Consider the following 12610-nt stretch of genomic DNA (forward strand, 5'->3'; position numbering starts at 1 on the left):
CAGAGAAACACATAGGGTAGAGGTGGTGGGACTGTTAGCAGCGCTCTCTCAGCTGGGCCTGCCTCTGCTCCAGGACCCGAATCTGCTTCTCCACGGCCAAATGCAGCTCAAACGTGTCGTCACCTGCACTCAAAGGTAGACATACATTCGCCATTAAAGCAAGTTACAGTGAGTAAAGCAATGGTAATGTGTGTGAATAGAGTATTAGCAATGCACGTGGGTTTAGCGGCAACCACGCTGGTGATGCTAATGGGCTATAAGCTACTAGCGGACTCAGGAAATCAAAATAAAACTAGTGATAACAAGGCGCTCTGATTGTTTATGTTGTAGAATATGATAGAGGATATATTCACACATTATAGCAGTGGTGTAGCCATCTTTTCAGAAGTGAGGGGGACAGAAATTACACATATTTCACACACACACACATAAAACATTACAATATAACATTTCTGTAATCTATATTGCCTACCAGTCAACAGTTTTTGAACAGTAAGATTTTTTATGTTCTTTAATCCACTTCAGCTCACCAAGCCTGCATTTATTTGATCCAAAGTACAGCAAAACAGTAAAATTGTGAAATATTTTTACTATTTAAAATAACTGTTTTCCATTTGAATATATTTTAAAATGTAATTTATTCCTGTAATCAAAGGTGAATTTTCAGCATCATTACTCCAGTCTTCAGTGTAATATCCTTCAGAAATCATTCTAATATGCTGATTTGCTGATTATCAATATTTAAAACAGATGAGTAAAATTTTTCAGTATTCTTTGATTAATAGAAGGATCCAAAGATTAGCATTTATGTGAAATAAAAAGCTTTTGCAACATAATACACTGTATCATTCAAAAGCTTAGAGTCAGTATAATTTTTTTTTTTTGGAAAATAAATTATAGAAGGATCCTTAAAATTGATCAAAAGTGATGATAAAGACATTTAAATTGATCAATAGTGATGATAAAGTCATCATTTTGCAGAAGATTTCTATTTCAGATAAATGCTGTTCTTCTGAACTTTCTATTCATCAAAGAAACCTGAAAAAATTCTACTCAGCTGTTTTCAACATTATCATAAGTGTTTTTTTGAGCAGCAAATCAGAATATCAGAATTATTTCTGAAGGATCGTGTGACTGGAGAAATGATGATACAAATTCAGCTTTGAAATCTCAATAAATTACATTTTGAAATATATTCAAATAGAAAACAGCTATTTTAAATAGGCTAGTAAAAATATTTCAAAATGTTACTGTTTTGCTGTACTTTGGATTAAATAATAAGCCAGAATAAACTCTATACTGTAATAAATGCTTTGTCAATTAGCACTGCATTGTTCATATACTTTATTTATCACCTGCTGGAGATGACTTGAAAAACCATATATTGTCGCAATCATATGTTTAATGTCTTCGTGTTTCCAAAAGTTTCTGTTTTTCAGTGAAAAAAACTGTTTTCATACAGCATAGCTGGACGCTTTTGTCCATATTAGGAATTTCCTGGTATGACTTTCTGTGCGAGAGCGCCCCCCGGCTTCGAGTATGAATGAAACATACACTGCATGAGTGTTTAGCGCTCCGTGATGTTAATCTCGCCTTCTGGGTCCGAATAGAATATCAAGTCATGCGCAGACTATCCTGTTTCTTTGAGTTTAAATCTATATTTATTCACACCAGCTCTTGAAAACCTCTATGCGAAAACACTTGACCGAAAAAGTGCGGGGGACGGATTTCTGTGATTATTAAAAGTGGGGGGACATGTCCCCCGTGTAATCTACGCCCCTGTGTTATAGAAATGAAAATGATGGTGTATAAAATAGATTTCAAGATTATAAAATAGACGATAAAGAATTAACGTGACGGAGCTCAAACTCGAGGCATACTCTTGTTTTTCACCACATCTAGATGCCTAAATGCATTGACTTATAATAGGTATCAGAGAATTTGGCAGTACATCCAACCGGCCTCACAACCGCAGACCATGTGTAACCACACCAGCCCAGGACCTCCACATCCAGCATCTTCACCTCCAAGATCATCTGAGACGAGCCACCCGGACAGCTGCTGCAACAATCGGTTTGCATAACCAAAGAATTTCTGCACAAACTGTCAGAAACCGTCTCAGGGAAGCTCATCTGCATGCTCGTCATCCTCATCGGGGTCTCGACCTGACTGCAGTTCATCATCATAACCTACTTGACTGGGCAAATACTCACATTCAATGGCGTCTGGCACTTTGACACCATGGTATAATGAGCACACTCGCACCCTACAGAGAGCAGCCCGGAAAATGGAGCGCAGCTGGAGGAAAACAAAACTAGAGGTATTTCATATTGCTTGGAGGGAAAGTAACCTATCCTACAGAAAAGCATTAAAAACTGCTAGATCTGATTACTTTTCGTCTCTTTTAGAAGAAAACAAACATAACCCCAGGTATTTATTCAATACAGTGGCTAAATTAATGAAAAATAATACACCAACAAGTGTTGACATTTCCCAACATCACAGCAGTAATGACTTTATTAACTATTTTACTTCTAAAATCGATTCTATTAGAGATAAAATTGTAACCATGCAGCCGTCAGCAACAGTATCACATCAGACAGTGCATTATAGATCCCCTGAGGAACAGTTCCACTCTTTCTCTACTATAGGAGAGGAAGAATTGTATAAACTTGTTAAATCATCTAAACCAACAACATGTATGTTAGACCCTATTCTATCTAAGCTCCTAAAAGAGGTGCTTCCAAGAAGTCATAGATCCTCTTCTGACTATTATTAATTCATAATTTTTATTAGGATATGTCCCCAAAACCTTCAAACTGGCTGTTATTAAGCCTCTCATCAAAAAAAAACACAACTTGACCCCAAAGAACTAGTTAATTATAGACCGATCTCGAATCTCCCTTTTCTGTCCAAGATACTAGAAAAGGTAGTATCCTCACAATTATATACTCCTTCTTAGAGAAAAATGGTATCTGTGAGGATTTCCAGTCAGGATTTAGACCATATGATAGTACTGAGTACTGAGACTGCTCTCCTTAGCGTTACAAATGACCTGCTCTTATCATCTGATCGTGGTTGTATCTCTCTTTTAGTGCTATTGGATCTTAGTGCTGCGTTCGACACTATTGACCACACCATTCTTTTGCATAGACTAGAAAACTTTGTTGGCATTAATGGCAGTGCATTAGCATGGTTTAAATCTTACTTATATGACCACCATCAATTCGTAGCAGTGAATTAAGAGGTATCATATCGATCACAAGTGCAGTATGGAGTACCTCAAGGATCAGTACTAGGGCCGTTACATCTTCACACTTGTTACCCTTGGGAAATATCATCAGGAAACACAGTGTTAGCTTTCACTGTTATGCTGATGATACTCAGCTCTATATTTCTTCGCAGCCCGGTGAAACATACCAATTTGAAAAACTAATGGAATGCGTAGTTGATATAAAAAACTGGATGACGAGTAATTTCTTACTGCTAAATTCTGAAAAAACATAGGTGTTAATTATAGGACCTAAAAGCTCTGCACGTAATAACCTAGAACGCTGTCTAAGACCTGATGGCTGCTCTGTCAATTCTTCATCATCAGTTAGGAACCTAGGTATGCTATTTGATAGCAATCTTTCCTTAGAAATCCACATTTCTAGCATTTGTAAAACTGCATTTTTCCATCTCAAAAATATATCTAAATTACGGCCTATGCTCTCAATGTCAAATGCAGAAATGTTAATCCATGCGTTTATGACCTCAAGGTTAGATTATTGTAATGCTTTATTGGGTGGTTGTTCTGCACGCTTAGTAAACAAACTCCAGTTAGTCCAAAATGCAGCAGTTAGAGTTCTTACTAGAACCAGGAAGTATGACCATATTAGCCCAGTCCTGTCAACACTGCACTGGCTCCCTATCAAACATTGTATAGATTTTAAAATCTTGCTTATTACTTATAAAGCCCTGAATGGTTTAGCACCTCAGTATTTGAACGAGCACTTGTTACTTTATAGTCCTCCACGTCCGCTGCATTCTCAAAACCCTGGCCGTTTGATAATACCTAGAATATCAAATACAACTGCGGGCGGCAGATCCTTCTCCTATTTAGCAGACACACTCTTGCAGTTTAAATCTAGATTAAAGACCTATCTCTTTAACCTGGCTTACACATAACACACTAATATGCTGCTAATATCCAAATCCGTTAAAGGATTTTTAGGCTGCATTAATTAGGTAAACCAGAACCGGGAACACTTCCCATAACACGATGTACTTGCTACATTGTTAGAAGAATGGCATCTATGCTAATATTAGTCTGTTTCTCTCTTATTGCGAAGTCACCGTAGCCACCAGATCCGGTCTGTATCCAAGTCAGAGGGTCACTGTAGTCACCCGGATCCAGTACGTATCCAGATCAGATGGTGGATCAACACCTAGAAAGGACCTCTACAGCCCTGAAAACAGCGGAGACCAGGACAACTAGATGAGCCCCAGAGACAGATCCCCTGTAAAGACCTTGTCTCAGACGACCACCGGGACAAGACCACAGAAAACAGATGATTCTTCTGCACAATCTGACTTTGCTGCAGCCTGGAACTGAACTGGTGGTTCCGTCTGGTCAGAGGAGAACTGGCCCCCCGACTGAGCCTGGTTTCTCCCAGGTTTTTTCTCCATTCTGTCACTGATGGAGTTTTGGTTCCTTGCCGCTGTCGCCTCTGGCTTGCTTAGTTGGGGACACTTCATTTACAGAGATATCGTTGACTTGATTGCAAATTATAGCACAGATACTATTTAAAACTGAATTGAGCTGCATGATGACATCACTGAATTCAATGATGAACTGCCTTTAACCGTCATTTTGCATTATTGACACACTGTTTTCCTAATTAATGTTGTTCAGTACATTTAACTAAATCTTTTTATAACAAATCTCAATATAAACAAAATTTAATTTACCATACACCACTTTGGAGAGGTGTTCTCTTCACGGATGAATCCTGGTTTTCACTGTAAAGGGCAGATGACAGCATGTATGGCGTTGTGTGGGTGAGCGGTTTGCTGATGTCAACGTTGTGGATCAAGTGGCCCATGGGTGGCGGTGGGGTTATGGTATGGGCAAGTGTACGTTATGGACAACGAACACAGGTGCATTTTATTGATTGCATTTTGAATGCACAGAGATACCGTGACAAGATCCTGAGGCCCATTGTTGTGCCATTCATCCACGACCATCACCTCACATTGCAGCATGATAATGCATGGCCCCATGTTGCAAGGGTCTGTACACAATTCCTGGAAGTTGAAAACATCCCAGTTCTTGTATGGCCGGCATACTCACCAGACATGTCACCCATTGAGCATGTTTGAGATGATCTGGATCAGCGTATACGACAGCGTGTTCCAGTTCCTGCCAATATCCAGCAACTTCACACAGCCATTGAAGAGGAGTGGACCAACATTCCACAGACCACAATCAACAACCTGATCAACTCTATGTGAAGGAGATGTGTTGCATTGTGTGAGGCAAATGGTGGTCACACCAGATACTGATTGGTTTCTGTGGAAATGGCCAGATATCATATAGCGTGCACATTAATTGAACATGATGGCGGTAAGTTTATGTATTTGCAATAAAATTCACTTTCACCTTTTAAAGTCATTGCTGAAGACTGGTGTGATGGTCTATTGAATTGAGATCCTTTTGGTGCTTCAACAGCACATACCTGGCATTACTAATACTTCTTTATTATCAAGCTTCCATAACCAAACACAATTTATTGATAAGGTGGATTATATTGATGATGTAAATACCCATCTCTTTATTCCACAAGGTGACATTTATGCCCTCTGCACAGCTTTTAACAAGATATTGACATCCAGGGTTTCCTAAATATATCCAGCTTCCTTACAACTACGTCAAATTTTTGGCCCAAATCCATACAATAATTTCCTAAACAAACTTTGGTTACAAGCCTGTCTCTTAATAATAATAACTTAATAATAGAGACTTAACCCTCATGTGGTGTTCGGGTCAATTTGACCAGGAGAAGATTTTCTTTTTCCCGAAAATACTAGTTAATGTTATCGCTTTGGACTGAAACTTAGTGACTTTGTTCCCAAAGGGTATAACTAAATCTAAATTTTTTTTTGGAAATTTTCTTACTTTTTTGTGGGGGTTTTGTTACCTTGTTACACTTGTGGTGTTCCCGGTCAAAAATGACCGGCCTATAAAAAATAGCTTATAAATCACTCATTATACCATATTTTCACCCAATCTTGGATTCAATCTTTTTGTCAACTTGTTCTCTTTCAATTAGGACTGGTTTTATATTTCTGTTTGCATCTGATTAATCGTGGGCCTCATTTATCTGAGAGTAGGCATCTCATTTTTTGAGTAAAAAACAAATAATTTGTGAGTAAATTTGGAAATATGAAAAAAAATTATGAAAAAAATGGCTACTGTTGATCACACTAGTCTACTCTAATGTTTCACCAGGATTTTTGTTTTGAAACTTTTGTTTTGTAAAAAATATGGCACATAGTCACACTTGTGGTGTTCCCGGTAATGACCGGCCTATAAAAAAAAAATAACAAATAAATCACTAATTATCACCACCCAATCTTGGATTCAATCTTTTTGTCAACTTGTTCTCTTTCAATTAGGACTGGTTTTGCATTTAATTTTTTAAACTATTTAATTGTAGGAGTCATTTATCCGAGCTTATGCACCTCAGTTTTTGAGTGAAAAAAGCAATTTTACTGTTTTTACTGTTGTCAGTCATGTGCATAAGTGGCACAAAATGACCAATTGCAAGTTACCTTAAAAATGCTTTTGTTAGTCACTTGCATGAGTTCACACAGAGTTCGTCACAGTTTCTTATTTTGGTTAGTTCATAATTTGGAAAACTGAAAGAAAATGAACAGTGTTTGATTTGTGTTCTCTATATGACAGCGTTAATGTGTTTATTTTTTGTATGTCACAATGGTCAGATTTGTCAGGGAACAGCACAAGTGTTACTTTGCACCCCTTTTCTGAAAATTAAAGCATTTCAAAATACAAGCCCTGTGTTTTGTAATCTTCTACATTCACTTTCAATGGCCGGCCACTTTTGACCGGGAACACATCACAAGTGTGACTTTGTGCCATTTTGTACAAAATAAAAGCATTTCAAAAAAAATATCCTGGTTAAACATTAAAGTAGGCTAGTGTGATCAACAGTGAAACTTTTTTTCACCTTTTTCACAATATTGACAAAATTATTAACAAATAATGCTTTTTTCACTCAAAAACTGAGGTGCATAAGCTCGGATAAATGACTCCTACAATTAAATAGTTTGAAAATTAAATGCAAAACCAGTCCTAATTGAAAGAGAACAAGTTGACAAAAAGATTGAATCCAAGATTGGGTGAAAATATGGTATAATGAGTGATTTATAAGCTATTTTTTATAGGCCGGTCATTTTTGACCGGGAACACCACAAGTGTGACTATGTGCCATATTTTTTACAAAACAAAAGTTTCAAAACAAAATTCCTATTGAAAATTTTAAGTTGACTAGTGTGATCAACAATACCAATTTTCTTCAGATTTTATTTAATATTTCCAAAATTGTTCAAAAATTGAAAAAAAATTACTCAAAAAATGAAATGCCTACTCTCAAATAAATGAGGTCTATGATTATTCAGATGCAAATCAAAATATAAAACCAGTCCTAATTGAAAGAGAACATGTTGACACAAAGATTGAATCCAAGATTGGGTGAAAATATGGTATAATGAGTGATTTATAAGCTTTTTTTTATGGGCCGGTCATTTTTGACCGGGAACACCACAGGTGTTAGGGTTTTGAACACCACATGAGGGTTAATAATAATAACCAACTCTTTATTACCTTTGTTACCACATTCAGTGTTATGGAAAAGAAAAATTATCCTGGGTCCAATTCAATTAATATTAAAATAAAGTGATGCGTGATAAAGACAACCAACACTCTGGTGCTGATGTTGTTGGTTCACTAAATAAAAATTGTGTAATTATTGTCTGTTTAACATACAAAAAAAAAAAAAAACTGTCTAGGAGTTTTGAATATGTTGGCAAACATAAGCTATAAATGAAGACAGGTGACATGAAACTGTGATCAAAGATCTACAAAACTGCCAAAATGATTGGGGGGGGGGGGGGTTATGTCGCCACCAATGTCAAAAGCAAACCTACGCCGTTGGGATACAGTGATATAACTGCAATTTATTTACTTTTCAAATATAATATCCATCCTACAAGTCTCTGTGATTTCAGGTTTCCAATGCCTAAACCTTTAGGGCAAAAAAACAAACAAAACAAAACCAGGTTCCAGCACCACCTCTGGCTATATAAATTAGTTCACCACGTCGTGGAAGAAACATTATTCTCTTTCATGGTCATTCTCACTTCCGCTGCTGATTTCTAGTCAACGTAAGCTTCAGTACTGTTGTAAACCTGCGTGCGTGTTAGGTTCTCTGTACTTTCGCCTGTTCAAATACAAGTAAACAAACGACATACTGTATACGAGCTCTCAAAGCGCAAACATACGGTAAGAACAACTGTATATGAACTTTATACGGCGATCCTGCTCTTTTAAAGAAGAATGATGACCGTTTTATCCTGTTTGACTGTGGTCTTATTGTTTCATATCGTCTGCGTCAGAACAGGTAAGTTTTATTCGTAATATAACAGGCTTTACGCGAATGAATGTACCTCAGTAATTAAAAAAATAAATAAATAAAGCTTTTAGCTAATAATTCATATTCTTTAACACTGCTTTCTTGTTATCAAACTTTAGTCGTGGAGTATGTTAGGGGAAAAACGTGTCTGTGTCTCACATTAAATGTTCTGAACTTCCTGTTTCTGTATTACTGGATGATTCACGTCAACAGAGATTCAGACACATTTTTGGACTAACTATAACTATAATACTATTACAGGACTAACTGTAATACTGTACTACACTTTAGGCAAACTTTTAATGCATTGTATTATTTGTGTTTTTAATTTGTATTTAGTTAAGAATATACCTCAGTAATAAAAAATAAAAAAAAATTTAGCTAATAGTTCATATTCTTTAATACTGCTTTGTTGTTATCAAGCTTTAGTCATGGTATTAAGCAGTATGTTACGGGAAAAACATGTCTGTGTCTGACAGTAAATGTTCTGAACTTCCTGTTTCTGTATTACTGGATGATTCACGTCAACAGAGATTCAGACACATTTTTGTACTAACTACAGTATAACTATAGTACTATAACTGGACTAACTGTAATACTATACTACACTTTAGGCACAAACTTTTAATGCATTGTATTATTTGTGTTTTTAATTTGTATTAAGTTAAGATCTATTTAGGAAATATAGTTTTGATTTATTTTTTATTGGTTTATTGGTCGCTGCACAATTCGCTTGGTTGTGGTAGTGTGTATTTTAGTAAACCTTTGTGGCAGCCGTTTAATTAAATATCTATATGTTTGTGTTTGATTGCTGTCAGAGAAGGTTCCAGCCCCTGAGAATGTGAGAGTGATATCTCTGAACATGGGACTAGTTTTGGAATGGGATCCACCACAAAGCACCATGTATAAACCCTTCACCTACACTGCTGAAAAGAAGTAAGTTACTGGTCAAGAGTCAGGTCAAGGTTGATAAGTGCCCTAAAGAAGGTTTTAACAAATGTAGGTTAGTTTAGCATAAGCAGCAGCAGCTTGACAATAATTCTATACTAAAACCTGTTTTAAATCCCAGGATGTCTTTTCAGGTCTTAAAAAAGAGACCTGTGTTTGAAAAGAGACAAAAGTGAAAGTCCAATTTTAATCATGAAGGAAAGCAGTGGTGTACAAAGGATTTAGAAGCAGTCTGTGTGTGAAGCTGTGCTGATCTAGGTGGATGGCTGTTCATTTTTGTTATGTTAATTGTTTTTTTAATTTTCTCCCTGTAGAGGATGGGATAAGTATGAGCCAGTATGTCTAAGCAGCTCATCACTGAGCTGTGATTTCACTGATAGCGTTTCCATTTTTGGAACTTACCAACTTCGTGTTCGGGCAGAACTACATGGAGAGACTTCTGATTGGGTGAAAACTAAAGAGTTAACGGTGGATTTAATAAGTGAGTCACTCAATTTATCATCTTATACATTTATGCTTATTTTGACTTTGTTGCCATTTACCTAGAAAAAAAAGCCTCAAGCTTTTTTTCTGTTCAACACAGAAGAAGAGTTTTTTTAAGTATGTGGGTAACCAAAGAGTTTCTGATCCTCAATGACTTCCATAGTATTTTATTTTCCCATACTATGACAGTCATTGGGGATCTACAGTATATTGCTGTAATACAATATTTGAGTTATGGAAATTATTTAAGCAGGTCATAGACATTAAAATTCAAGCATATTGTGTTTTTTTTAATGCTGTTTATTAAGTTTTACTGTGAGATATACAGTACAACATACAAATTAGTTTGAACAGATCTTCCCATACAACCCTACAACACAACCCTACAATCCCACAGTGCCACAGGTAAACCGAATAAAACAAAATAAAAATAAATAAATAAATAAAACAGTTATTTTGTTATAATCTAGAGATCTACTCTAAGTAAGGGAGCATAGTTTAAGTTATATACAATAATAGAAAAGTATCCCTGGGTATTTGTAATCCCTGATATGTGAATTTATCTGTACTCCAAGAAAATGGAAAATTTTTAAGGGGAAGTCGAGTAGCAGCCATACTGAGAGGCATAGCAATACGCAGATTCACATTAGCTTTATAGCTGTTCTCCTGTAATAAAGTCATCAAGGCTGGTCTATATTAGTCAGATTAGTCAAATACAGCATGGTATCATCTGCATCATATGTATGAATTGCATTGCCATTCAGCTCGGTCAAAGGCCTTTTTGGCCTCTAAAGAAACATCAATAACAAGGATGTCCACCTGAGAGGCAGACAAAGTTGCATTCGGAAGTCTCTGAACATTATCAACAAGAGATCTATTCTGAATAAATCCTGTCTGATCAATGTGTACCAACTGTGAAATTACTTTTTCCAATCTTAAAGCAATAGTTAAAGTATGTGTATTTTTGGCTCAGTGGTAGAGCATTGCGTTAGCAGTGCAAAAGGTGGTGGGTTCAATTCCCAGGGAACACACATACTGATAAAAAATAAAATAAAATAATAATAAAAATAGGCTGCCTTTTTGAAGATGTCATTATGTTTCATGGGAATTTATAGCTTAGTTTCTGTAACTGAAGAACTGGGAGGTGTCGGTGTGCCAAGCACCCACCGGCAGAAAAAGAAATCCGCCCCTATGATGTAGAGCTTTCTTCAGTTGTCATTACTTTCTTGTTCTTTCTTTGGTTTCTTAGGAGACATCCTCAAAAGTTACTCATCGAGGTCTATCCAAGAAAATTAAAAGTATAGTTGTGCTTTACTCAAATAAGTGCAATACAAACTGGATTGTTTTCTATGAGTGTATACGCACACTGGCTTTGTAATATCTCCATGTTTTCATGCAGCTTCAAATGCATCAACGCCATTTTGTTAATTTTTAAAGCTGAAAAATGCCATTGGGAACTTTAGCACAAAAGTACAGAATGATGCTTCAAGTGTTCAGGTGTCCTAGCCGTGATGCAGCTTTGGGCTTCTCGTACAGTTTGCTAACCGCCTTTACTATACTGGAATCAAGAAATGTAAACCAAACTGGACCAAGGACAATAAAAGACATTATTTTAGAAGAAGATGGGGAGAAGACATGAGATAATGAAGTAATTTGCACAGTGGATGTTCTGAAAAAGAAAAAAATAAACCATAGTTGTTCTTTCAATTTAATTTTCTTTGTATAGATCTTTTCACAATACTTTTTTTTTAAACAATGTCATACTTTTAATATTTATAATACATTATTTTGATCACAAAAAATGCACCTCAGTATTCAGTCCTAAATTTAAGTCAAGGCAAGGCAAGTCAAGTCACTTTTATTTATTAGCGCTTTATACCATACAGATTGTGTCAAAGCAGTATACATATATTCCAGTGGCAACAGTGTCAAACAGCAAAATAGTTTGTAAATAATGCTAGAAGACAATAACAAAGAGTACTTTTTTCCAGATAAAGTGAGTTCATTAAAGATTCAGTGATGTCATCAGTGTCAAACAGCAAACTAGTTTGTCAATAATGCTAGAAGACAATGACAAAGAGTCATTTTTCCAGATAAAGTCAGTTCATTGACAGTTCAGTTCTTTTCCAATAGTGTCTGTGCAATCAGTCAAGTGTCCCCAACTAAGCAAGCCAAAAAGACGACAGTGGCAAGGAACCAAAACTCCATCGTTGATAGAAATGGAGAAAACACCTTGGGAGAAACCAGGCTTAGTCGGGGGGCCAGTTCTCCTCTGGCCAGATGACACCAGCATGGCATGGTTTAATTCAAGCCTGCAGCACAGGTGCAGAGGACTTGTCTGGTTCCTGTGGTCTTGTGCCGATGGTCATCGAGGTGATGAGGTTTTCACAGGGGATCTGTCTCTGGGTCGCATCTACTGTAGTTGACATGGTCTCCGCTGACATTCAGGGCTGTAGAAGTCTCTAGATGCTGATCCACCATCT

General features: G+C 36.6%; 1 protein-coding gene across 3 annotated transcripts in view; it reads left to right on the forward strand.

The window, feature by feature from the left end:
• The first annotated feature begins 8404 nt into the window (after nucleotides 1–8404).
• crfb4 (cytokine receptor family member b4) overlaps nucleotides 8405–12610 on the forward strand; it is a 45180-nt gene continuing 40974 nt past the window's right edge. Inside the window, exons 1-4 of one of the 3 annotated variants that reach the window (XM_042755131.1) lie at nucleotides 8409–8566; nucleotides 8680–8684; nucleotides 9515–9632; nucleotides 9959–10125. In XM_042755131.1, coding sequence (XP_042611065.1) covers nucleotides 9559–9632; nucleotides 9959–10125 — 241 coding nt within the window. In that variant the 5' untranslated portion in view covers nucleotides 8409–8566; nucleotides 8680–8684; nucleotides 9515–9558. Of the gene's footprint in view, nucleotides 8685–9514; nucleotides 9633–9958; nucleotides 10126–12610 lie in introns of all 3 variants that reach the window. The other 2 variants (XM_042755130.1, XM_042755132.1) reach the window with 2 other exon arrangements.

This window comes from Cyprinus carpio, unplaced genomic scaffold (genome assembly GCF_018340385.1).
Source record: "Cyprinus carpio isolate SPL01 unplaced genomic scaffold, ASM1834038v1 S000006643, whole genome shotgun sequence".
Classification (NCBI taxonomy): domain Eukaryota; kingdom Metazoa; phylum Chordata; class Actinopteri; order Cypriniformes; family Cyprinidae; genus Cyprinus; species Cyprinus carpio.